The 26,603-nt window shown below is 43.7% G+C and overlaps 2 protein-coding genes across 2 annotated transcripts; one reads left to right on the top strand and one right to left on the bottom strand.

The window, feature by feature from the left end:
- Window positions 1-221: 221 nt before the first annotated feature.
- Window positions 222-2,473, bottom strand: ssna1 (Sjogren syndrome nuclear autoantigen 1). Its single transcript, XM_034547573.1, has 3 exons — window positions 2,163-2,473; window positions 1,052-1,251; window positions 222-473 (listed from the first exon to the last, which is right to left on the bottom strand). The coding sequence occupies exons 1-3, from the start codon at window positions 2,212-2,214 to the stop codon at window positions 381-383; spliced, it is 345 nt and encodes a 114-aa protein (XP_034403464.1). The 5' UTR covers window positions 2,215-2,473; the 3' UTR covers window positions 222-380.
- A 1,562-nt stretch (window positions 2,474-4,035) lies between these two features.
- On the top strand, window positions 4,036-26,603 carry ehmt1b (euchromatic histone-lysine N-methyltransferase 1b). Its single transcript, XM_034546911.1, has 26 exons — window positions 4,036-4,087; window positions 12,822-12,912; window positions 12,995-13,545; window positions 14,255-14,504; window positions 14,618-14,766; window positions 15,861-16,016; window positions 16,418-16,489; window positions 16,607-16,709; window positions 17,498-17,635; window positions 18,285-18,562; window positions 19,248-19,492; window positions 19,707-19,922; window positions 20,035-20,117; window positions 20,234-20,340; window positions 20,528-20,650; window positions 20,787-20,888; window positions 21,844-21,948; window positions 22,043-22,197; window positions 22,318-22,488; window positions 22,690-22,834; window positions 22,954-23,031; window positions 23,192-23,307; window positions 23,501-23,587; window positions 24,618-24,696; window positions 24,870-25,045; window positions 25,182-26,603. The coding sequence occupies exons 1-26, from the start codon at window positions 4,067-4,069 to the stop codon at window positions 25,369-25,371; spliced, it is 3,987 nt and encodes a 1,328-aa protein (XP_034402802.1). The 5' UTR covers window positions 4,036-4,066; the 3' UTR covers window positions 25,372-26,603.

Below are 26,603 nucleotides of genomic sequence, written 5' to 3' on the forward strand. Positions count from 1 at the left end.
GACTTGGGCAAATAAAACAAAAACAAAAAAAACTAAGTGATGTCATACTTATGTACAAATGAAAGCTCAATAAATAGGAGACTTGAACAAATGTAAATACTGTATGTGTGTCATTTGTCCATCCGGAGAAACGAGATTTGTTTTATAGATTTGACGGTAAGATGAAAATTGAAGATACAGGACTCAAATCTGCCACAACCCAGTGTACATTTTAAGAACAATCACAGGGGTGATAAACACATTTATTAGTTTAAGTAACTTACAATAAATCAGGCAAAACTTATTACAATTAGTCCGGAGTGAAGAAGCAACTGTTCAAAATGCAGAGTCAAGTGTTGCTGTTCTGGTCAAAATGAGAGTTCAGTGACCTTTCGTTGCCATCAGTGATCCTTCCTCCGGGGCTCTGTGGCTTTACTGAGGTTTCCTGCCTCCAGTTTCAGGACGCTCAGAAGAGACTGGGAGCTCTCCAAGATCTATAAGGGGGGGGAGGGGGAATCTAATTAAATATACTGCAGATCCTTAAAACTAGAAGTAAAAACATGACTGTATATACTGTAAAGGCAATTAATAAAAAAAAAAAAAAGGGGGCCCCAGGCACTGCTGACTGTCTTGTTGTTCTTTAATAAAAGCAGCTTTGGAGTGTGTGTTTGTAGTGGTTAGTGAGAGTGCTCAGGGGGTTCGGCATCAGTTAGTGGGACAAGAACCTGCTGCAGAAGCACAACATCACGGCGCGTCATCAAAAGAACAACGCTGCACTACAAACGACAGCCGAGTCAGTCCACAATGAACATGGTGACAATATTTCTGACAAAAAAAACAACTATTCCACCTACAATAATATAAAACAGATTAAACAGCCAAAGCTAACTTCAAGGATTGAAATATAGAGTCTCTGCTAGATCCCTCACATAATTAAGTTAGTGTGTTTTTCAAGATGACACTGAAAGATTCTAAAAGAGATTCTAAAATGGCCCAAAAAGGTTGCATGGCCCACAATCGACTTACATCGTGTTGCTCAATAAGAGCCCCACACACACACACACACACACACCTTGGTGTACGCAGCCTCGGTCTCTGCGATGGTGCGGTCGAAGGTGGCGCGGGCGGCGAGTCTTTGGGCCAGACTCTCATTGACTCGACTCAGCTTCTCTGAGAGGACGCGGATGTCGTGCTGAAGCCGCTCCTTCTCCTCTTCCTCCTGCTTGATCTGACGGTTCAACTCCTCGCGCTTGGAGCACAGGTCCTCCATACCTGACGGAGACAGTGAGGTTGATTACACCGGAGCCTCGCTGGATCAGCTGAGGCCAGTGACGGATAATTCTTCAATGCTTTTCTCTGTTTCATTTCATTGTAAACTGAATATCTTTGAGGTTTTGCTCTGTTGGTACAACACAAAACAAGCAATATGAAGATGTTACCTTGGGCTTTGGGAAAATTCACCAAAAACCAGCGGCACATTAGTTTATTAGGAAAAGTTGATTAGGAAAATAATTGCACATTGAAAAGAAAATAGATATTATGTGTATTAATAATCAAATGGCTTTCATTTTCTATACATCTTGGATGTGCAGTAATATCACTCATGAATTCATATTGCAAACAACAGCTGTCTTGTAGGCTGTGGGTTGTTGTGCATAACAGACGTGAACAAAGAAAAAGGCTGCAGAGTATCTGAATTATAATTTGTTAACAGGTTTTTAACTGTATACAGTTTGTTTTTTGTTGGCAGTTTTAAACACCTGACAATTATTCAAGTTGAATTCAACCTCCAAATGGGGTCTGCCAGGTAAACCAGCATCTGATAGGGGGAAAGTGTTTCTTTGTTCAGTGTTCATCTACTTTATCAGAAAGTGTACGTTTGTAAATTTGAGGGTATATTCAAAAAGTGACAGCGGTTATCCCTCCCTATTGTGTTCTTCACTGGGTTAACAGTTGATTTGCAGGTGATGGACATCGACATCTTAACAGGTTAATCAGATTGTGCGGCATCATCCTGTCGACAGGTAAAAGTAGCTTCGGGGACGGTTAAGGGAGAACAGGTGCCCGTCTCCCTGGGACACTACGAAGGGAGCATGGACGTTACAGTATCTTTGTGGTCCAACATTGACTGCTGCACCGTACTATTTTCATTTAGTGAGAGACAAGATAAAAGAGTCACTTACACTTGACGAGTTCATTGTTGTAGGTCTGCAGAGCAGCAGCTTGCTGGGTCATGTTGGACTGCGGCTAAACACCGCTTAAGCTAACTAGCTTTAACCCAGTTAACTTAACGCTACTTGTTAAAACTCCTGCGGTCGGGTCTCGCTCTTCCTCCGCCTCACGAAGCTCAGCGCGCCGCGGCTGAGACACGTATCCAAATATCCGCATAAAAAGTGTGTTGAACTGAAGTCCAGCGCTCGTGCGAGGCGGGCGTCCCGGGGCGACTGAACCAAAAGGTATCGGAGGTGGTTCAGGGGCGCTTCTTCGTCTTCTGTCTTTCGGGGCCGCAGAACGAATGCGCTGCGCTGGCGCCCTCTTCAGGCCACTGTCGAAATGACAGGGCAAGGCGATGCACTTTTTTTTGTTCCAAGTTCTTTGATCTTTTAGTGAAGTGAAAGTAACAATACCGCAATATTGTGGATATGCTAAAGTTACGCAATTGATTGTACTTTAGTAAAAGTACAAAACACTTAAATCAAATGGAAGGCTAAAGTTCCGAAAGTGAAAGTATGCAGAATGACCCATTTAAGATGATTTATATATTATTGAATTATAACTATTGATATATTAATATGAAGATGACCTTCATGCTGCAGCTGGTAAAGGTGCTACTATTGTAATTACTTAGTAGACTGATTATTATAACCTTCACAAAGGCAGGATTGATTGCAATACTGTTGTGTGGCTGTTATAGGTGTAATAAACTGGCCACTGAGGTTACATCATTTATTGTATTTTGCATCTGAATCTGGAAGGTAATTACTACCTAAAGTCATCAAATTAATAGAGCAGTAAAAAGTATACTGTTTGCCTCTAAATTGTATTTGAATAGAAGTATAAAGTACCAGAAAATGTATATGCTCAGGTAAAGTACATTTACCTACAACGTGTATTTATGTGCAGTACTGGTGTATAACACATGTAAACTCAATGGGCACCCTATTTACTCATTCAGATGTGAACAGTTCACTTTTCCCCCCTTAATTTAGTCTTTCCTACAGTTACTTCAACAATAATAATAGAACGCATTTACTGTATTTTGAGTTATAGTGGTGGCCACTACCGTGTGTTTCAGTTTAAACTAATTCAAACAGTTTGTATGAATCTTTGTCGATCTAAGATGGATAAGCTAAAATAGCTGCAAAGAAGGGACTGGAATATGTAAAGAAAAACATGTTTGAATAGATACGTTTCCTTAAGAACTGAACAAAGAGAGGAAAGTAAACAGGCATAAACACAGATAAGAGGAATCTGAACATCTGGAGAGTATATCCGTTATTGAGGGAAGACTAAGCAAAGGAGGCCCCTGCTGGTGTAACACAGACATAACAATAGGATCTCAATTTAACAGTTGCAAGTGCAAGAGATGATTCATAGAGCAAGATGACCAGTTAAACCAGGTTAACCTCAGTAGGTCAGGCCTTTTATCAGGAAATTCTGTTTTCATGAAGTATAGTTTATGTGTGTCCTTAATGCAGTAAAGCCAACTCAGCATTCGTCTTAATAGCAGACATTTTGAGATGCCCTATAATAAAAGCAAAGGTCTGACATGGTATTGTTCTAATCAAGTGCCATTTGTGTTTGCATTCGGGTAATGGATTGTATGTTTGTATGTGTATACATCTGTTGCCTCTTCAGTTAGATGCACCTTTTTCAGTGTGTTTGAACGCTGCTCCTTATTGTGCTGTTATATAATCCACTTCTCTGTGATCTTAACACGGGTATTCTAAGGGATATTAAAGGGTATTGTTATTATTATTATTTACATTATAATAAACAATCATATTCCCAGGTGTGGTATTAAACCGGCTCCAAATCAATTTATGTGACGTAATCGGGGGGTGGGCGGAGTTTACGTCCAGGCACCATGGCTTCGGTTGGACCCGAGGTGAGTGTTGTGAGCGTTATCTACGCTAAGCTTGTTTTACTTTCAAAACGGTTTTCCGAGCCGGGGGAAATATGTTCCGCCCCGGCAGCCGGGACCCCGCTTGTAAACGGGAGAATTGTCGGTGTAGCGGTGTCGCGTTGTCGTAAATTGCCCGCTGCCAGCCCGCAGTCTCTTGCTTTTGTGCTGGACCGGAGGGCAGCTGAATGTGCAGGAAGATGCTGCGCCCCGGAACCTGAATGTGACCGTCCGAGGCGCACTGTGGGCTGCGAGCCGAGGATGAGTTATTCATGGTCCGGGGCTCACGTCACTATCCTGCTTCTATGCCTTTTTTTAGCGGTTCAAAATAAATTGGAGACAGACGTGCCTGCAGTTGAAGCCGGTGCTGTTTCGCGATTTTAGCGGCGTTGTCTGTCACCGGCTCACCGGTGGCTATTTGTACACTGCTGTTTTAGCTAGCTGCTAGCAGCCGTGCTAGTTAGCGGACAGTGCACACTTTCTAAAATCCACACAAAAACAGTTTTTAATTCAGGGTTAATATGCTCTTTGAACGTCGGAGGCTAATCTCTGTGTAAGGTGGAGCGGCTCGTATTCTGCCCGGCCGATAATGTGGTATTTCCTTCTGCTGTGCTGTTTGTTAGCTACGTGATAATTGATGCAGTCAAATGAAGGCAACACTGGCAGTGCTGCCTGCAGCCTCCCACTGTAAACATATGGCGCGAGCTCTTAAACCGGCGTTGATGCTCAGCGCATGATTGCGTTTTTCCCATAAAACTTTTAAAAAATGGTTTTACATATTTATTCTCCTGGTGCAGTGTTGTCTTTGTTAGCTATCTGCAGTTCTGGTCCATGACTTTCAGTCGGTAGAAACCAGTCCAGGTGTTTGGCTGTAACAAGTTGTGTAAGGTTTCGTCCTTAGAGACGGACTGGTTGAACTGATTGACTGCAGTGGCACAGAAAAGTGTGCAAATGTGTCAGATCTTAAGTCTTTGTTTCTTTTTTTGGAGATCTGTTCTCGTTCGGCAGAGGTCGCTCAAGCAGCGTTGGGATGTCTGCTCGTCGGCTAAGTGGAGTAGAAGTGTGGGACACTGAGCTCTTCGGCCGCGGTCGTTTGCACGCATAACTTTTGCCCTGTGGGATGCGTTGATGCATTTGACACGTTGATATGGTGGCCTGAAAGGGTCAGTTCACCCACATTACAAAAAAAGATGCATCTGGAGGCAAATAGCCATGTGAATAGTTTGTTTTATCTGTTGATACTTTTTGATATCTATCTATCTAAAAACAACAAAAAAGGCCTCTCACTTATACAATGGAGGTGAATGGATTTTCATTGAAGCATTGAAAAATGCAGCTACATGTCTTTATTAGAAACAATGCCCCTAAATCATCAGACCCCATCATCAGTTTCCACTAGATCTACTTTTGTATTGTGGTTGTAATTTAATGGGTCGTCGAAATGTGTGCTGTTCACTGCTTTGACTGAAATGTGTTACTTTCTGTGTTGGAACAGACTTCATATGAATTGCTGGGACAGATAACATTTTGCTACCCAGAGATTTGCAGCATGTTATTTTATAGTACCATCCTTAATGTTCAACAACACTCCATCGTAAAGAAAGCTCGAGTTTCGGTCTCCTGTTTCTCTTTGCACTACACCAGACAGGTGTTCCTGATTTCCTTATCACTCAGTTGTGTGTGTGTGTGTGTGTGTGTGTGTGTGTGTGTGTGTGTGTGTGTGTGTGTGTGTGTGTGTGTGTGTGTGTGTGTGTGTGTGTGTGTGTGTGTGTGTGTGTGTGTGTGTGTGTGTGTGTGTGTGTGTGTGTGTGTGTGTGTGTGTGTGTGTGTGTGTGTGTGTGTGTGTGTGTGTGTGTGTCATTCAGCATCCAGTTTGTGTGTGCATTCATACAGGAAATACAGCAGGAGAAGAGGTTGGTTGAATGTCAAACAGTTCTTTGGGCTCCTGTAGTTAAAATACATGGAGTTAGAATGGCCATTGTTGGCTTGTTGGCAGATACCACCCACATGATGTCATGTCCTCTCAGATGTCTACCGTAAATCGTATGGTTATGATGTTGCTGACGCATGACTAAATGGCACAAATGCAAAAAATAGGCATGTAGTTGTTGACCATGTGACATTCATGAAGCAGAGCCCTGCACCAGGTATGATTTAATGTGACGCAGTTCGCTTAATCACAAGCGGTTAGAGGAGAACATCCATCCAAGTAATAATTACAATTATTATGTCCCATGATTCTAAATCAATTCACAGCCTCAGAAAAGCTACACTTGAATGTATGTTCCAATAAATAAATAAAAAGCCCGATACTAATACATGAACGTGTGTATGTATGGAGGTGATATGATTGCTTGAAGGGCCTGGCTCAGGTTAAACCTTTTATAAAACATCAACAAATCGGTAACATACAGAGGATGAATGCCATATAACTATTTATTATGTACTTTGACAGTCAGTCATGACTGAGAAATCATTTTGATTCCCTTTGTCTATCTGCTAGCACTTGCCCGACTGGTCCTGCAGACAAGTCTTCCAACATTTCATTTGCGGTTGCCAAAGGGGGATTTCCTCGCACGCCAATCCGCTCGTTGTGCAAATACGCTAAACTTGATTGAGGTATATAATTAATTTGAAGAACAAAAAAATATGAAGTCATTCTTTTGGGATCATAAAACATTGATAGACTTCTGATCATTTTGATATTGGTACAGTTTACAGACCTTTCTGTCATATCTGTAGCCTGGTTGCAAACCTCTGAATTGCTGCCTACGTGGAGACATGGCTACATAGCTTTGTTCATGAACAATTGTGACTGAAAAATGCTAATGTGTAGCTGGGATTGATGCAGCTGTAAAGGTTGTTTTGAGTGGCCTAAGAGAACATTCTTATCAATATGAAACCCCTTATGCTAAATATTGCCTCAGTGGGATGAATAAGTCTCTTGCTTAGGATTGGTTAGTGCAAAACTAAACAAAATTACCCCCTCCCAGGAATAATTAAGATGATAAAAACAATCCAGTCTAATTATTGCTATTTTGAAAAGGATAACGTAGCAATAAAGCGTACTGTTTAGGACTCGGTTGAACCTTTTGGTTACAGCCAAAGTAACAAGCAGAAGATACAATTCTGTACTATCTGAGAATTACATCTGAGTGTAGCATGTCAGCATACTTGCTGTTTACTATTAGCACTCAACACAAAATACAGCCAAGGCTAATGGGAATGTTAGTAGTTTTTGATTTAAACCAACGTATTGAATACATTTAAATGTTATCCTGATGATTTTAAGTGGGGAGAAAAAGGTGAAAATGTATAATGTATGCCTTAAGTTTCTTGCCAAAATATTTTGCAAGATTACATTTTAACACATTATAACAATATAATTGACCTTGTCCTAATACCATTTTTTTCTGAATAGAGCTTGAACGCATTATAATGTTATTCAATGCAACCTCTGTGTGTTAGCTGTTCGCTCTTATATTTAGCCAAGTTGGACTGGGCCGCTAACAGCTACCTTTAATTTGTTGTAATGTCGTTTACCATGTTGCATTCACGGAGATATTACGGTGCAATTACGTCAATAAATTAATCATAAATGTTAACTTCATCGTAGAGCTAGAGGAACATCAGTAGGCTTTATCCTCCTGATCATGAATGTCTTTAGCCAAATGTCATGGCAACCTAGCCCATCCAATAGCTGTCAGGACCAAAGAGGTGGACCAACAGACAGAACGTCTCTTTATTGCATACAAATAAATCTTCTTTAAATCAACTTTGTTAGAATGTGACTAATGGGAACAAACCTTTTGTTATGCTCTAAGTAAAATGAGTTTCACATTATATTGTTGCAGGCTCCAGTTTTTAGTTTTGTTTGTGTACAGAACGAGCTTGTGTCACTCGGCAATAAGCTGCTGTTCTTTGATTTATGGTTGGCCTTCTTTTGTGTCTTGTGGGTGTTCACTGGCTTTTCAACTCTCTCATTTCAACTCTACCATGGTTGGTGGGAAGAACATTGAGCCATGAAAGTTGATAAAGCCTGAGCCTGTATGTCGAGACAAGGTTGGTTGTCATTGTTCAGTTGTGAAACGGGAGAAGCCACCGACATATCTGCATTCCTACGGGACTGAACACCACCCCTGAGGAGAAGACACGTATCGCTTTGCAAAGTGACAAGCTACTGTTCTGATTAGCAATGAATTTATTTTATAGCATTATTGTGAGGGTTTTCTCTCATTTATGTCATTGCATTTTTAGATGGACAAAGCAACTCGTTATAAGAGAAACGTAGTGAATTCTGGATGATTACAAAATAATCAACAGATTATTATAATGAAGGGAAAAAAGCACAACAGAGATCATAACACTTTTTGTAAATATGCATTACGCTCAGTTGGGATTGTACATTTGTATTCACTCAGTTCTTACTGAGGAAAACCGAATACTTCAAGTTTATCATCAGGTCCTTTTTGTGGTTGCTTTTGGAATTCCTTTGAGGCCTTTCCCTCAATGGCCGCTCAGTCTGTTACTTAATTTCTGTGACTCAAATATCTGTTGCACGCCCGGGGAGCGCCCTTTTTGCTGCCTTGGAGACAAAAGACCCTCCTGTTTTAGAGGTTTGGATGTGGCCGGTGTCCATCATTGCAAATGTTTGGCTAATCGGGCTCCTCGCTGACATCCAGTTTGCTTCTGGGGCCTTTGCCTCCTCCATTTCCTTTCCCTCCTTGTTCCCTCCTGTCCTCAGACGCACCTGCTTTGAGGCCCTAAATCCCCCCCACCCCCTCTAAACTTGATTGACCAAATATATTTCCATTTTACACAAAAATGGAATAAGACAACAACAAGAAAGAAAGAAAAGGAGAACAATGGTTCTTGTAACAAAAACTACAGTTGACCTCAATATTAGCATGTGTGAGATGGAAACATTAGCAGGATATGTTTCTCCAGCCTTACAGCTACGCAGTGTGTACTGTATATGGTGAGTCTGCTCCAGTGGGTACCTTCGGTGGCAACGAGGATCTACTAGTTTACAGAAATGGAGTGGTGTTACAGCTTGAGCTCACTGAGCATGCTCTGTGGATACCCTTCTGAAGAGGAGGACCGACAGAGGGAGCCACCAGGTCACATGACCGGCGAGGTGAATGTGCATGCGGGGAAAGAAAGAAAAAAAAAAAAAAAAAGGAGCAATCTGTTCGACACATTCTTGCGCTCTCTCACTCTCTCTGTTCTCACCCTTCCCTCGTTCGTTCTCTCTCTCTTTCTCTCACACACCCACACTCTCCCTCACACACACACACACACACACACACACACTCTCATTCTCTCTGACGCCTTCTTCTTCTCAATGGAGGCCATGAGAAGAAAGCAGGTATGATGCTTCCTGGAGGCACACGAGGGAAAAGACATGTTGGCTTGATACTCTTTACCCTTGGTTGGCTTTGAAAGGTCTGAGGAGAGATGCCACGTCTCGCCCTCAGTTCCTTTTAGCCGTTTTCTATAAAAGTTACCATCAGTTGGTTTGAGCTCTTGCTGTCTTCTCGTTGAGATGGGTTCTCGGTTTGTAAGGTGCGCTTCTCGAGACGGTTGCGGCTGCTTCAGAAGCAGACTGATTGCTCTTGATTCCCGAAAATCAAGGACTTATTCTCGAGGAGCAGTGCTTTTCGTTCAGCAGCAGCGCCGCTGTATCAAAGAGAGATTTGAATGTGTGGCTTTGCTGGATCCTGTTGTTGGAGAGCACAACAGCTGTATTTAGAGCACAGCACGGGACATATGATGTAACTGTCTGACCTCCTGAAACTGAAGTTTTTTCTTATCCTTTTTGCTCCATCCCACATGGTTAGTATGATGTCTCCGGGAACTGGACGTGTGACCAGGAATTTACTAGAACATCAGGCTGGATGCATGTTAGGCTCCAATGTTTACCGGCTTTGATCTTCCGTGCAGCTGTCTGGCTGAGGGCCTCGCATCAGTCAGTTTGCGTATACGGACAGGTACACTTGGCTAATTCCTGGATTTTATGCAGATAAGAGTCTCAATTATTTTGGGATTTGTAAGTTATTTTGGGAGGTTTTTGCCTTTTTGTTTAGATAGCGGAGAGGTGACAGGAGATAAGGGGGTGCTGACGCTCCTGCAGACTGGGATCATTGTGATTGCGTGGTCAGCGTGTCAGACCAGTAGACGATCACCAGGAAGCCCCCATATTTGTGATTTTTCTGTTGAGGATGTGCAGTTGAAGGGGCTGCAACATGAATCTGAAGGTTCTCGAGAAGAAAAACCAGACAAAGAAATGTTTCTGATGCCCTTTTTCTTTTGAAATACTGCATAGTTTTACCACAGGCCTCTAAAAAAACAAAAAGGAAGTGGACAATCCCCCTTTGGTCAAATGTCTCACAGCCCATAGTTGAGGATTCACAAGTAGATCCTGCTTAACTCGAAGGGATCACATGGCAAGAATGTGTGGATCACCTAATGACTCATTGTTATCTTTGGCTGTGTTGGGTGCGTTTGTTAGCATTTAGCCTCATTTGGGATAAGTGTGTCAGCGTATCGTGTTTGTGTTTTAGTTTTCAGGCCTCCTGTGTTAGGTTTTACGATCCCGTCGGTGTGAACATCCGGGCCTTGTCACACAGGGTTCACATTATGTTGTAGGGCCAGCGAACGATTGATGCATTAGAATATTTTACAGCATTAAAATATTCCATATAATCTGTGACGAGCTTATTTCTAATAAGCTCTAAGCTGATTTACTTGTATGAGTTTTTAATATTGCCGTTTGGAATGTAAACTCTGGGCCATCGTAGCCTCCTTTTTGCAGCCATAACATATACATATACTTCATTATTTTTAATGTGCTACTCCTGATCAACACTCAGAGCCTTGGCGTCACATTTGGAGCTTCATTCAGAGGCCCACATATCCCCATCCACGTGCCTCAAGACCCTTAAGTTCCCCATCTAGTGGAAAACCGCTGCAATGGCCGCGTTGTGTCAGTAAACAATCTGGTTTGCGAAATGGCGGAGATCTGCAGACAGGCTTCTCTGCCTCCCTTCCCCCCCCTTTCCTTTCCGTTTCCAGTGTGTCCGTTCCACTTTCCACCACTAGGGGGAGGGCTGAGGCTGGTGTGTGTTGTTTTTTGGTGTGTAACTGTCTCTCCTCAATAAGGAACTGAAGGACTCTTCTTCTCTTCGCCCTCACATGTGCTCACTAGGTGCCTTGAGATCAGACACCACAGAGAATTGCCCCAGACTAGATGTTTCTTTGGGAAACCCACTGGGATATTGTGCTCCTGGATGTGCTCCCCGGCTCCCGCCCTGGCCTTGTTGCTGTTTGACAAGGTGCATGTCCGTGTCCGGTTCAGGGACTCGGGAGCACGTGTCTGGAGAATGATTTGGGAACTCTGTCCTGGTGGCTTATTTAGGTGGGAAGTCGGTTGCGTGCAGGTTTTCAGGACAAAACAGCAGTCAACTCGATCACTTGAATCCTTCTGTTAAAATTAAGCTTTTAGTGGCCTCTGTCTCTCACAGGTCTCGTGATTGGGAGAAAAATGTTTCCTCTGCCTTCTAGATAAGACCCGAGCCTTAAGCAGCGACGGTGTCCATGTAGCCACCTTAATTCAGCTTGGTATGAGCGTCACAATTGGTCAAGGGGACTGTAAACCTTCCTGATAAGCCCGGAAAGGAGTGCTGCTCTTGAAGGACAAACGGACATAGGACCACTTTCCTTTGAGCATTTTATCTAAAATGTTGTTTTGGAAAGTGTGAAGACAAGCGGGGCAGCCTGGACAAGCAAAGGTGGAGCCCAAAGGGAACGCAAAAGCGTGGTTTAGTCTCTTGTTTGTCCTTTGAGCCTCTTTTGTCCCCTAGAGTGAGAGCCAGGATGACGGTCCGCTCAGGAGGAAGAGAAGAGTTTTCACATTTCCTGGTGTTGTCTCTTCGACTGCCCCCACCCCCCCCACCCCACCCTGTGAGATGTAAAGACGGTCTGTGGGTGATTTCTATTGAAGCCTGGGCTGTGCATCTCCTGCTGTCCTGGTTGGCTGTGGCATAGATAGAGAGACAATGAAAGTGTATGGGGGTCGTCACCCTCATTCTCTTGGCTCACTCTATAGTCTCTGATTCTGACAAAGATACGTTACTGAAAAGAGGTTTTGACACAGCATTCGGTTTACAAACGGAAGTTGGTTTTATTCAGATCCTGTTGCTTGAGTTGGGCCTGTATTTTTGTTTGTTTGTTTGTCAGTTGATATAAAATTAATTCACACCAATTTTGATAAGCAAGCAATATTGGCAAACACTATTCTGCTTATATTCATTTTTATCATTTAGGGTGGCAACAATTATTCTCATAATTTTTTTTTTCCCAACTAGTCCATTGATCATAGTCTTAAATTGTCTTGTTTTGGCACAGGGAATGTTTGGTATTTTTGCTTGATAAATGAGCTAATCGGTGAATTGATTATGGAAATTGTTTCCGTCAATCGACTGATCCCTAAATTCAAGGAATTGTCTCTGCACTGATATCATGAATTGAGAGTATTTGGCTTTTGTTGGTCAGACAAAACAAATGATTTAAAGATGATACCTTTTAAAGATGATTCTTGTCTGTTTTGGAACTAACCGATTGAGTGAAACCGATTTATTTCATTGAAAACAACAATGAAATAATTGTTGGTTGGAGCTCTACGTTTGGTTTCCCTTGACATGTGTTCTTTTGCCATCAGCCCGCTGGTCTAGCCAAGGGCAGCGTGGATAAGGGGGCATCCACAAAGAAAGAAGAAGTTGACGCCGCAAGCAACAGAGAGGAGAAACCAGGTATTTGTTAATTTTCATAGATGAAGTGCTTTCAAGTTGAATTTCACTGTTTACATCGTTTTACATCGTAATTCTTCCACAGATGGAGACAAAGAGATAGGTGTCAGACTGTCCTCTTCCCCTCCATCAGAGACGATGCTCAACGGCACCGAATGCGACACCACGCGGCACAAGAGCCCGACACACGGCTCTGCAGCCGCCAACAACAACAAAACTTTGCTGTTGCTGAATGAAAATGGCACGTCGAACGTGGAGCCACCGCACGGTTCCGTTACTGGGAGCAACGGATTCATTCTCACGAAGCAGCAGCAGCAGCAGCAGCAGCAGCAGCAGCAGGAAGGCGGCTCTGTTGCAAAGCCGGGTTCGGGAGTTTCCCCTCACAGGACTAACTGGTTGCCTTCGGGCTCACCGACGGGGGGGCACGCGGCCAAATCTCCCCCGGCCTCGGCTTCTGGGTGTGCGCAGAGTTCAGCCGCACTAAGGACTGACCCCAGTACAGGGACTATGTCGGGACAGGAGACACCAGACACTAAGAACGGCACAGCCTCGTCTCCTGCCCCACCTCCTGCACCCGTTACCATACACAGAGCACGCAAGACCATGTCCAGACCTGCTGTGAGTCCGGCACAAAAGGTAAACCGTCCGGATCTGGTGCCTCATCAGCTGCTGTTTTCTGTATCTTTCTCTCTTCTGTTAGGGCGATGTCGTTGAAATCATTATTACAACATAAATTAAAATATCTTCAATTGTCAGTACCTGTCTTTGTGCATGTCATGCCGCAACAGGAAAGAGTCTTCTCTTTGTGCCAAATCACACGTAAAATAGGGCTGCATGATTAATAAAATATTGCTCGATTCAGGTTCAGAGGAACCACATTTTAAGTCGATGATTAGTTAATTAGCAGGAATGTAGAACAATAAATGCAATGGTCTGTTTATTTGAATGTGAAAGTGCATAAACAATATTTTGTCCCTAAAATCAATGAATAATTGTATTGATCGAAATAATCGTGCAGCCCTGATATACGATTATAAAATTGCTAAATGCAGTGACCTGTGCTCCGGTACATCAGACAAATCTTTTAAAAATGTTTCATATTATGTAATTATGTTTAATAGAAAAATCATCCCATTTACCGGGACGGCGTTCTCTAAATGGGTGGTTTTCTAAATGGGTGGTTTTCTGAGCCTTGCTTGGTGTAGGAGGACCTTGTTTAATGTAACACAGTGGTCTCTTGCAGTGTGACTCTCGATCATGTGGACATAACAATTAAAACAAATAAACTTAAAGTAAATCCGTTGGTAACACAATGATCCTGACTGATTTTGGTTGTTACCTGCAGCTTCTTAACAGGGAATTAAGAGAAGCAAAGAGCGCCAAAATGGAGAAGATGGAGACTCATGCTGCGCCTGACGCTCAGAAATCCTCGCAGCAGCCCTCTGCTCAGAACCATCTACCTCAGAGTCCGCCGGTTTCATCAGCTTCACCAACACCTCCGGCTCCTCCAGCTCCCGAGGGTCCTCCGAAGCCCCCGGCTTCTGCGGCTCCTCAAGCTTGTCCGGCTCCTCCAGCTCCAGCTAAGCTCCAACTAGGTCAGACTCCAGTAACACGTGACCTTGCGTTTCAGAGCTCAGTAATCAGACCAGAGCGTCATCTCTATTGACATTTGTGCTGTAAACATGTGTGTCGTTCTCTTGTGCCGTAGGTCTGTACTCGGGAGCGTTTTCATCCCGGAAGAAGAAGAGGAGGATGGGAATGTACAGCCTGGTTCCCAAGAAGAAAACCAAAGTGCTTAAGCAGAGAACTGTGCTGGAGATGTTCAATGAACTTCAAAAGCCTGCCAAGAGCTCGCAGGTCTGCGCTCCCCACAATTACCAAAACAAACACCATTTAAAGGCACAATGAGTAGGATTATCCTGGACGACAATGTGTAGACCATGTAAATCCCTCTCAGTCGTCACTTCTGACCCAATTCGAGTGCATGACGGAGACACTGCCCCACTGCCTTTTTTTTATTTTTATTTTTCTGTGTTCGGGACCATTCTGGGCATCAACCTCTATTAAAAAGTAGGTACTAGGTGCCAAACCGCGAGCACACATCCAATAGAGCTGGACAAAACGCCAAGTGGAAAAAGCTGTTTCCAAAACGAGAGGGAAGTTGTGTTTTAGAAAACCGTAACCGACAAATCCTACTCATTGTGCCTTTAAGTGATCTCCTTATTTAGCCACTGGGTTGACGTCTCATTGAGGAACCAATGACTAGTCAAAATCCCTTCATTTGGCATATTCAAACGTTCACACAGGCACTCGTTTATTCACACTTCATTTTTAAAACATATCCGTTCTCTTGCGCGCTTTTGTGAAATGTCCTTGAATGTCAGCGTGCCAGTTAACAAGGTTTGAAAAGTCAAACATGCAGAGAATTAAAACGTGATCCAGTGGTGTGTTTGTACCAGAAGCTCTCTTAGCATTTTCAGTCTGATAAATAAACTAAATAAACTCATAGAATGTCAAGAAAGGAAATATTCCTTTACCTTTTTTTTCCCCCCTTATTAAACCGTTATAGGTTCTCATTTTCACCAAACTAAGACTACCTTAAATGTCATTTTAAAACGCACTCCCACTCAACAGAAACAAAATAAAACCATGTTGGTCAGTCTTTCCACTGTTCACTCTGGTTTGGTCAAAATGAAGCCCTTAATTTACAGAAATAGATGTGCTGGCTTTACGCACTGTTTTTCCCATTGTGCGCTTTTCCAGCTGAATCATATTATCTTTAGATAACTATTTAATTTAATAGATGAGGCTAAAGCAGTCATACATGAACTGTACCGAAACAAAGCAATCTGTCTGACAACCACCTGGTGAGTTTTTGTGTTTTGATTTCACAAATTATTTCCTAGCATATTTTGGTTATGGTCGTTGTCTTGTCCGCTCTTGTGTCGCAGGCTAAAGAGATGGCAAACGTTAATGGCGAGAAGGTCGAAAATGCATCTGAAGAGGAAGAGTCCGAGGAGGTGGAGTCTGAGGAAGAGGAGCGACAGCAGCGGACAGAAGAACCTGCCGGCGCTGTCCCCATGGCAGCATCTGAACCCACCTCTCAGGTTGGAACACACCTGACGGATGTTTTTTTTACCCTGCCGTGAGATGTGATCAGTTTATTTTGTATGTTCATGGCAGTATTGTAGTATTGTTATCTCAAATGTTTTGAACAAAAGTCAGGCAGTAGACGGCCTTGGGTGGCCCTCTGGGAAAGCAATACATAACTTCCAGAATAATTAGGGTCTTAAAAGAGTTGGTGATGACAACATGGGAAACATGTGAGGTACAAGCCTTCAGATGCCGTCTGTGGGGGAACTCCCCAGGTCAGCTTTTTGTCAGCTGGGAAAAGTTCCACGTTCCCGAGAAAAGAAAACCGTACTTCCATCTAAGTAGAGTGACGCCTGTCTCGATGTGTCGTGTGTTAAGCGCTGCTGATGAACTCTGCCCCCTGTCTGCCGTGCAGGTGGCAGACGAGCAGGAGTCTGAAGAGTCTGAAGAAGTAGATGGAGAGGAGGGGGGCTCAGATTCCGACTTGGTAAGCCATCACTATTCGGCCTCGCTCCTTACGAGCGTTGCATTCTCATCTTGCGTCTATCTCTTTTGAGTGAAGACGGAACGGTTTGAAAATCATCGCTGTATTCGTCTGCCGCAGAGCACCGAGTCCAGTCTGAAGAAGAAGTTGAAAAAGAAAATGAAGAGAGACAGCGAGTGGCTCAGGCCGTCCAGGAAACGGAAGAGGAGGATAAAGGCCAAAGGTGATCGCCGCTCATGTCACACCCACACCTGTACAGAGTCATCGAGTCGCTCACCTGCGGTCCACGTGTTGAGCATCAGTTTTTATTGGCTAAAAATGTGACCGAAAAAGTATTTTGACTGGCGATATTAATAATAGCTTCAAGCTGGTTGAGAGCCCAGAACTGCATGAGATCTAGATTGAGCAGTTAGGCCATGATGGCGCATGGGTTGTGCATTCAGGGGGGAGGAGCAGGTCGTCCCTCATTCAGATGATCGGCGGTTCAATTCCTGACTCCTCTAGTCCATGTGTTCCAACTTAACCCCAAAGTGCTCCTGAAAGCTGTGCCTTCGGTGTACGAGTGGGTGTGAATGGTTGAATGACCTGTTGTGTTAAAGCGATTCACACGGGTGTAAACTGCATCATGAAGGCATACAAACCATGAGGCATAAGATATGGCAACAGACAGTCAAAGCTTACAGTTACAGTCCTATCCATAACATTAACTACTCCTATTGGAAGTCAGAGCAAAGTTCTGGTGAGCAGGAGAACAGAGTTGCAGGGTTTAAAATTGCAAATTTTTGTAGCTAAATATTTTAAATTCAACGGGGGCCAGCGTGCGGACATGCAGCTCCACCAGAAACGTCTGGAAATAACAAAAAAGAAAAACGCTCCCACTTAAATATTAACATGAGGAATGATTTGTTTTTACTCTAGCGTCGCTTTCTCTCTCCGCTTGTGAACGGTTTGAATGCCGTGGTAAACAAACGGTGAAGCATTTCACTTACTGATCACTGTCGTTCTGCTCAGAACTTGAGGCGGTGGATGAGCCTCCGGCTTCAGCTCCGGCCCAGGTGGCTGATGGGAAGGAGCGCACACAGATTTCCTCACCCGAGTCTGTGAACCTCAACAAGCCCCAGGAGCCGACGGTTCCCTCAGAGAGCAACGGTGAGATTAGAAGAAATTGAGGGAAACGTGTTCAATTTGTTTATAATAATAATAATAATAATGTGTGTTGATGTGGTTCTACCAATTAGAATAATAATTAGCAGCATTATGTTTATCCTGAACATATGTGTGTCAGAAACGTTTGTTGGTGTCCACAGACCACTGACTGTTGCATCATACGTGTCACTTTCAATTCTAACAAATTTTAGTTTATTCATAATTAAGTGACACAAGATAAGATAAAATAAGATAATCCTTTATTAGTCCCTCAGTGGGGAAATTACAGGATTACAGCAGCATTGCTCACAGTAATAAGTAAAACAAGTATTATAATAACAGAAATAAGATAAAAGAGTAAAAAACAAGAAGAATATTATATATATATACAGACGGAGTAGAAATAGAATAAAGTGGATAAAGTGTATAAAATAAATTTAAAAAAATTAAAAAGTACTTAAACGTATTAGTATTGCACAACAATGTGCAGATGCTTCTGTTTGGACATCATTTCGAACAAAAGAAGTTCGACTTTGTTGGATGAAAAAATTGCTCCATCGGCAGCCAACGTATGATTTTGGGCGAGTCCTTGTGTTGAATTAACTGAAGCTAATTTGAACTGTGGTAAAGTCTGACTTGTGTTTGTCTGCAGACGTTCCCGGGTCAGTGATGGAGGAGGCTCAGGAGCTTCCGCTCTGCAGCTGCCGCATGGAGACGCCCAAGAGCCGAGAGATCCTCACGCTGGCCGACAGGAAGTGCATGGCCACAGAGAGCGTTGATGGACAGCTGACCCGCTGCCAAGGTGCCATACTGAAGCATGAAATGATGCGTCCCTCCAACTCGGTTCAGCTGCTGGTTCTGTGCGAGGACCACCGCAACGGCATGGTGAAGCACCAGTGCTGCCCCGGCTGTGGCTTCTTCTGCAGGGCTGTGAGTGTCAAAATAAATAACATTCAATGCACAATCCACAGCAGTGCTATGAACTCATAGGGGCACGGCTGCAGCGGTATGAATCGGCCATTACAGCTAATTCTGTTTTCCCTATTCGGTTCTGGTTAGGATTTGCACTGCACACAAATGTGCCTTTTCTCTGTTACTTGAATTAAACTCTGGATGTTTCACACTGAAATAAATCCATCACACTTCAGAGGTGGAGCGGTCAGCTCGTGTCAACAATAGGTACCGTCTGAACCAGGAAATAAAGATGATAAAACTCAAGTAAAGAAGAAGATGAAGTCGAAGCTATTTAAAGCAACTAGTGACATTTCTAATCAGATGCCAAGGCAATATACATAATTAACGCCAATTAAAACTACAAAATCAAGTTTTAGAGTTTCCTGGGACTTAAACCCACGAGGATCAAGATAATAACGGTGCTGAATTCCAAATTCAGAGCATATCTATGAATGGCGGATTGCCTACAAAAATATTTGGGGCTTTGTATGTTTTCATTAAACAGTTAATCAACCAATGGATAACACAATACGTAATGGCAGCCATGCAGTGTTGGTTTTTAACCAGACTATTACAGCTCTTATTTCCCATAGTAATCTGCTTTCCTGTGTGAACACAGCAGTCAGTGAGGGCCATTGACTTATTTGCTTTTCTTGTGCAGGGGACCTTCATGGAGTGCCAGCCGGACCTCAGCATCTCTCACCGTTTCCATCGAGCTTGTGCGTCGGTGCTGAAGGGTCAAAGCTTCTGTCCCCACTGTGGAGAAGAGGCCGGCAAGGCCAAGGAGGTCACCATCGCCAAGGCCGACACCACCTCCACCGTGCCGCCCGTGCCCGCGCTCGCGCTCGAGCACGGGCCGGCCACTCCCGGGGTCCCCGAGGGCCGAGCAGACACCACCACTGGCAGGTAAAGTACCACCTGGGGAGTCAGATTGGGCAGGAAGTTACCTGGCATGATTATCGGAGGATGTGTGATGTTCATGTCGGGCGTAAAATAATACTTAGTAGCCTCCTGGGGAATATGTATGAATAGTTTAAGCGCAGCAATAAAATATCAAGCCCCAAAGAAAAGTCAGTCATTCACTGCTTACCTGAACTACTAATTTTTTTATTTTTTCCAGCTCCTCTCGTCTGACTATGGGGGCTGAAGTCAGCGGCAGGGCCGACAGCTCGCTGTCCGCTCGTTCTGCACACGGACTCGACACCGCTGCCGTTCCTGGTTCGTCCCGGAGCCCGACAACGCTGGTTGGGTTGGGAACAACGGTGCCACCTCCCGTCCTTCAAGGACCACCTCGAGAGACTCTAGAGAGCATCCTGGTGGCACTCGACACAGAGAAGTCCGTTCCGCCACCAGACTGTCGTCATGATTTATCTGAAGGACCAAAAGATGTTTGAGACAAACGTAGACAACCTACTAACTTGTTTTTTTTATTCTCGTGCGTGTCTCAGGCCAAAGAAGCTGCGTTTTCATCCCAAACAGCTTTACCTCTCAGCCAAACAGGGAGAACTCAAGAAGGTCTTGCTCATGTTGGGTGTGTAAACCGTACCTCGTCAATCTTGTTCTCCATAAACTCTTGTTTTTCTCTGTCTGCATCTACATCAAAACATCTTTTTTTATGCAAATGCATGTTCTCCATTTATCTTCTAGTGGACGGTATCGACCCTAACTTTAAGATGGACTCTCAGAACAAACGCACCCCGCTCCACGCTGCGGCGGAGGGAGGATACAAAGACATCTGCCACATGCTCGTGCAGGTAAGGTCTTGCCGTCCTGCCCTGGACCTACTCCTGTGCTAATGAATAAGGTTGTTTTTTAGATCCTCAGTTTAATGTTTTAAGAGGAGAGATGTCATACTTTATACAATGTGATACTTAAGATGCTCAAGGACCATTTCAAGCTCTCTTGAGTTCTCTAACCGCCGTCTGACATTTCACACTTCAGGCGGGAGCAAACTTGGACATGTGTGACGAAGATCAGCGGACGCCACTGATGGAGGCCTGTGAGAACAACTACATGGAGACGGTCCAGTACTTGCTGAGAGCTGGAGCCAGCGCCATGCACAAGGTGAACTTGCATCAAGTTTCTCTTTCTACAGTGATGAGCAATTTGACCTTTTGTCAGCCATCTTACTGATGCTTTTATTTGTGTGTGTGTGTGTGTTCATAATAAGAATTAACAATTGATTCTCTGCTGCTCTCAGGATGTTGAAGGATTCACGTGTCTCCATCTAGCGGCAAAGTCTGGCCATTACAACATCGTTGAGCACCTTCTGTCCACAGGATTAATCAACATCAACTGTCAGGTTGGTACACTTTCACATTTTTTCAATCAGTCGTTTTGATCCTCTGTGATTACAAGTTTTGTTTTAGTCTCGACATGAGACACAAGCTTATCGTTTCCTGCTGTCTGACCCTACGTAGACGCAGATGTCTGACATACATTAGGAATTCAAGGGTAATTAAGCATCCAGACATCAAAAGTATTGCACTAACATTGCCTCAATAAGTTGTCTAATAATAATAATTCCGACTTGGGTTAAACTACTGTGGGTCAGTGGTTAGCAGCTCCGTCTTTCAATCAGGAGGGTTGGCGGTTCAATCCCTGCCCTAGTCGATGTGTCCTTGAGCAAGACACTTAACCCTGAATTGCTCCCTGTAGCTGTGTCTACAGTGTATGAATGTAACATGATTGTACGTCACTTTGGATAAAAGCGTCCGCTAAATGACACGTAATGTAATGTAACTACTTTTGGCTGAAGATGCTGGAGAGATGATTTTATCTTACCATAGATATTATCTTAAAAGAAAGGTGAATTTGAAGTGAATTGAAATATCCGTCAGCTGCTGGGTTCACACGCGGTTAACATTCAGTTTAATTCAGGTGTTTATCACACGCTGTCAAAGCGCTCCGAGGAACGATCTGCAGCGGGACGGAACTGAAATAACTTAATTGAATCAGCGAGTGGCTCCACTTAATGCTCTTCTAACGTTGCTCAATGAGTATTCAAATGTAAGTGTTCTATATCGACCGTGTGCCTCATTCAAACGCACTTTGCGAAATATTGGCTCTAGACAGATGCGGCACTCATGCAGAGCTGAGAGCAAGGAGTGCACTGCGTCTGACGCGTCTTTGTGTGAAATGTCTGACCTTCTTGCAGCAAAGTGCTGTATCACATTTCAATATAATTGTGGGTAATGTTTCAGCTCTACTCGGCTCATCAGTTTGCGGAGCTTGAAAGTGTCATTGTCCCCCCTCAGGATGACGGAGGTTGGACAGCCATGATCTGGGCGACAGAGTACAAGCATGTGGACCAGGTGAATCTGCTTCTGTGCAAAGGAGCCGACATCAGCATCAGAGACAAGGTGGGCGAAGGAGTCTGTCCACTCTGTGCGTCACACGCTTTACACAAGCATCAAACGTCGTCCAACTGCTGGTTTGTGTTGTTTCGTCGTCCAGGAAGAGAACATCTGCCTCCACTGGGCGGCGTTCTCCGGCAGTGTGGAGATCGCCGAGCTGCTCCTGAACGCCCGCTGTGACCTGCAGGCCGTCAACATCCACGGAGACTCGCCTCTACACATCGCTGCCCGGGAGAACCGCTTAGAATGCGTCACGTGAGTCACTGCCTCCAGAAGCTGTAGTTAAAAACGAGATTTGCTAAAAAGTGTACATGAAATAAAAAGCTGTTCAGAAGTGGCTTGTTGTTGTTGATCAGAGGAATGTGGTCCCCTCAGGCTTTTCCTGACTCGAGGAGCAGATGTGTTTCTGAAGAACCGAGAGGGAGAAACCCCTCCGGACTGCTGCAGCCACAACTCCAAGGCCTGGGCGGCCCTGCAGGCCAACACGAGAGAGAGGGACGACAAGAACACCAGGCTCTCTCGAGTGGAGGAAAAAGTCCTTCAGAGGTTGAACTGATACTGTGAAAATAGCAGCGTTTGGGGGGGGGGGGGGGGGGGGGGGGGCTATGGGATGGGCATGTGTCAACATCTACGAGTTTGGGGCTGATTAGATGGCAAAACACTGGAGTTGTCACCTCAGCATTTGAAGGGCAGATTTCTTTCTTTCTTTTTTAAACGGCCCCTAACCGACGTGTGCTCTGTTTACAGTGACGTAGCTCTGGGACAGGAGAGTGTTCCCCTTCCCTGTGTCAACTCTGTCGACAGTGAACCTCACCCGGATGACTACAAATACATCCCCGAAAACTGCGTCACCTCCCCCATGAACATCGACAGGAACATAACGCACTTACAAGTGAGTTAGAAACCCTCTCATCCGGTATTCTAAAGGAAACAAAGATATCCTTTTTTCTTTTCAACTCTCTGATTGGCTGTGTGAAGTGACCAGCAACATCTTCTCTTCTTAATCCACAGTATTGTGTTTGTAAAGAAGACTGTTCAACAAGTATCTGCATGTGTGGGCAACTCAGTCTGCGCTGCTGGTATGATAAGGTAAGAACACACACACACACACACACACACACACACACACACACGTCTTCTTTTGATAAGATGTATCAGAAAGTATATAGGGACACCTGGACCATCCCAAACCACGAGACACGACACCGTCAGTATGTGACCTGTGCATACTTTTGTTGTGTGTTTTTAGAGAGGTTGTCTTCTCCCTGAGTTCTGCCGTGAGGAGCCTCCCCTCATCTTTGAATGCAACCACGCGTGTTCCTGTTGGAGGACCTGCAAGAACCGCGTTGTGCAAAATGGAATCAGGTATTAAAATGTGCACCAAATAAGAAAAAAACTTCCTGCAACTTTCTCCACCAAAGGTTATCTTTCCTTCTGTCGAGTCCTTGTCTGCGTGACAGTTTGGCAACTTCCAACTCACGTGGTGGTAGAATTGTGCTTGGGACGTTTCGTCCTAACTGTCTTTACTAACTAACTAACTTTACTGTGTATCTTCCAGGACCAGGCTTCAGGTCTTCAGGACCAGTAAGAAGGGCTGGGGTGTCCGTGCAGTACAAGACATACCACAGGGGACCTTTGTATGCGAGTAAGTTCACAAATACAACACTGTATGTCACCTTTCAGTTTTGACCCACAAAGACCACTAATATGCTGCAGCTGATCCGTCAGGGATTTGTATTTATTTGTACACACCACAGAGCAGGCATGTTGTTACTCCTTCCACCCCACATTCAGAAGTGCCGTCGAGGTGCTGCTGTTCCAGTCACTAGCCTGCCAGTGTATTCTCACTCTTTTTTTAAAGCTTTATTTTATTTTTTTCAATTAAAACATTTAGGTTGTGTGGGCTGTTTTATATAAATTAAAAAAGAAACAAAAAGGTGAAGAAACACCTCTGTTTATTTTGGTACTTGTGTTGAGAAACGCATTCCTGATCTAAACCTTGTTGTTTTTTTTTTAAAACATTGTGTTGTATTTTATCTTAAGTACAGTAACTTCAAAGATATGTCAAGTCAGCATACTGCCGGTAAAGCCTCAGGAACATTACCATCTGTTCATCATATTCTCTTCCCCCCAAGAATTCGAAGCATTCGATGGCTTGAGCAATAATATACATCAGGCATATACACATTTCTCTAATGATGTACTGTTTCAGTATTCAATTAATAATTTGACAGTTAATTAAATAAATAGATTAAAAACAATACATTTGACAATTACAAATATTTTTTTTTTTACTACATTTCTGTTCATGTGATGTGCAAACAGCATCCCTATAAAATGAAATCAATTCTAACTCAAAGCAGCAACCGTTTAGTTTTGTAATGGGCGATTGAAACGCCCGCTCCGGACTGCAAAGGATTCAGTGACGCCGTGTGGAATATGTGTTTCTATCAGTCCCTCATGCTGCCCTCTAACGTGTTTGTTTGTCCGTGGCGATTGGTCACTGGTCAACGGTTTACCTTCTAATCTTTGAAGCTCAGTATCTCAGAACTTCAGTCTACGCTAATACAACCTTGAAGAATCCCGCGTCCATGAAATCTTGACGCGTGTGTCAACTGCATTGAAACGATTCCGTGGCGCCTCCAGCTACTGACGGGTCGCCTGCTTTTGAACAGGTACGTCGGTGAGATCATCTCTGAAGCCGAAGCAGAAATGAGGCAGAATGACACCTACCTGTTCAGCCTGGATGACAAGGTAACTAATGTGTTATTACACTGAAGACATCTTCTAGATATTTAAATACCTTCACTCCCAGCTACGACTTAATCACTATGCGTCTATTAGCCGTTTACTGTGGGATTTCTAAGCCACCTGTGCAGCCTTTTCTTTCTTCCTCTGGTCTCTAGCTCATTTATCTTCCCTCCCAGCCACAGGATCTATACTGCATCGATGCCCGTTTCTATGGAAACATCAGCCGCTTCCTCAATCACATGTGCGAGCCCAACTTGTTTGCCTGTCGAGTGTTCACGAAGCACCAGGACCTTCGTTTCCCACACATTGCCTTCTTCGCCAGTGAAAACATCAAAGCTGGAGAGGAGCTTGGGTAACTCTTCATTTCTTCTTTTTTTTTTAACCAATTCAAGACATTATGTCTTTCAGAAGTAGGATTAAGACAGGTTTGGATTAAATGGCAGTACTTTTCTGTCATCCTAATTTGTCTCTCTCATCCCCCCTCACAGATTTAATTACGGCGACCACTTCTGGGAAGTCAAAAGCAAGTTGTTCAGCTGCGACTGCGGCTCTTCCAAGTGCAAGTACTCGTCGGCGGCCATGGCGTCGCTGCAGGCGGACAGCACACCGGAGGGCCAGCAGCAGCCCAGTGCGTCGCCCGACACCAGCTTTTCCAACGGCCCCTCCAGTCCTTCCTAAAAAAAAGAGAACCCTCTTCACGCTCAACGCTCGCGCACACGGACACCTGGCTGACGGGACACACAGAGACACCTGTGCAAGGCACCCAGTCTGAACTTTTATCAATGAACCTGTACTGTATCTCCACTTCTGATTCAAACCACGGACCTTCGTGAGGACCCCGTCAAAACGTTGTCACACAGAACCAGATGCACAATCGAATCCTGGAAGAACTTACTGCTCCCTTTTTCGTCCACCTTGCATAACGTGAAGAGCTGGGGGCAGCAACATCACGCACAGCAAAGTCACAGGGACAATAAAGCATTATACATAACGTCACACATTACTTTACTGGGAAGGAAGACAGCTTTTTCTTTTTTTTTTTTTTTAGATGGCTTGAAATTGTTACATGGCTTTTCTTATTGACTCATGATTCTGGAACTTTGGGGTCGGGATGAGGGTATCGTTGTCTTTTGCGAAGACAACCTCAGCGTTCAGCTGGGTTTAACTTGTCTGACCTTTTGCGGTCATTTTCATGAACCATTCCAGTGAGATTAGCTGATAAATATTGAACTATGTTGCCACTTGTTTGTCACTTCCTCTTTGTCGCAGTGTTTGAACGGACGTGTTCGACATTTGCCACCACAGTTGATTATAAATTGATGAATTACCTGACACGGTGGGAAAGACCTGAAGGAGTGGTGCAAAAAAAAATGTTTTTCCTTTATTTGCTACTCAAGCGAGTATAGATTGTCTGTCTGAGAGAAAGATGCTGTACCATTCCTCCAAAACGAGGCTTTTCTAGTCTGAATAAATTGGTTGACCGTTTTATTAAGCATGCTGCCACTGATGTGGAAGAATTTGATTAAACTGAAATAGTTTAAAAACAAGAAAATGGTGCTGACAGATTTTTTTTCTTTTTTTCTCATTTTTATTACCCAAGTGAACATAGTTTGTAAGATAAGAGAACGTTTTACGTTTTTTTTATGTTTCATTTTAACTCCACTTTTCTAAGCGTCGTTACTGTAGTTGGGTTATTTTTGTTTCATGATTTTGCCGACAGAAGCCAACCAATCTTTTTAAATGTTAGTAAAGCAGTGACTGTTGTGCAAAGTCTTGAAAGGTATAAATGATTAAAAAAAAAAAAAAAGGTTAGAAAAGATGCAATCCATAACGTTCTGTTACATATTTCATGACCGTGAACCATCCATCTAATTGGTTGTATCTTTTTCAATAAATTTACTACTAATGCA

The sequence above is a fragment of the Cyclopterus lumpus genome, chromosome 12 (assembly GCF_009769545.1).
Source record: "Cyclopterus lumpus isolate fCycLum1 chromosome 12, fCycLum1.pri, whole genome shotgun sequence".
NCBI classification, from domain to species: Eukaryota; Metazoa; Chordata; class Actinopteri; order Perciformes; family Cyclopteridae; genus Cyclopterus; species Cyclopterus lumpus.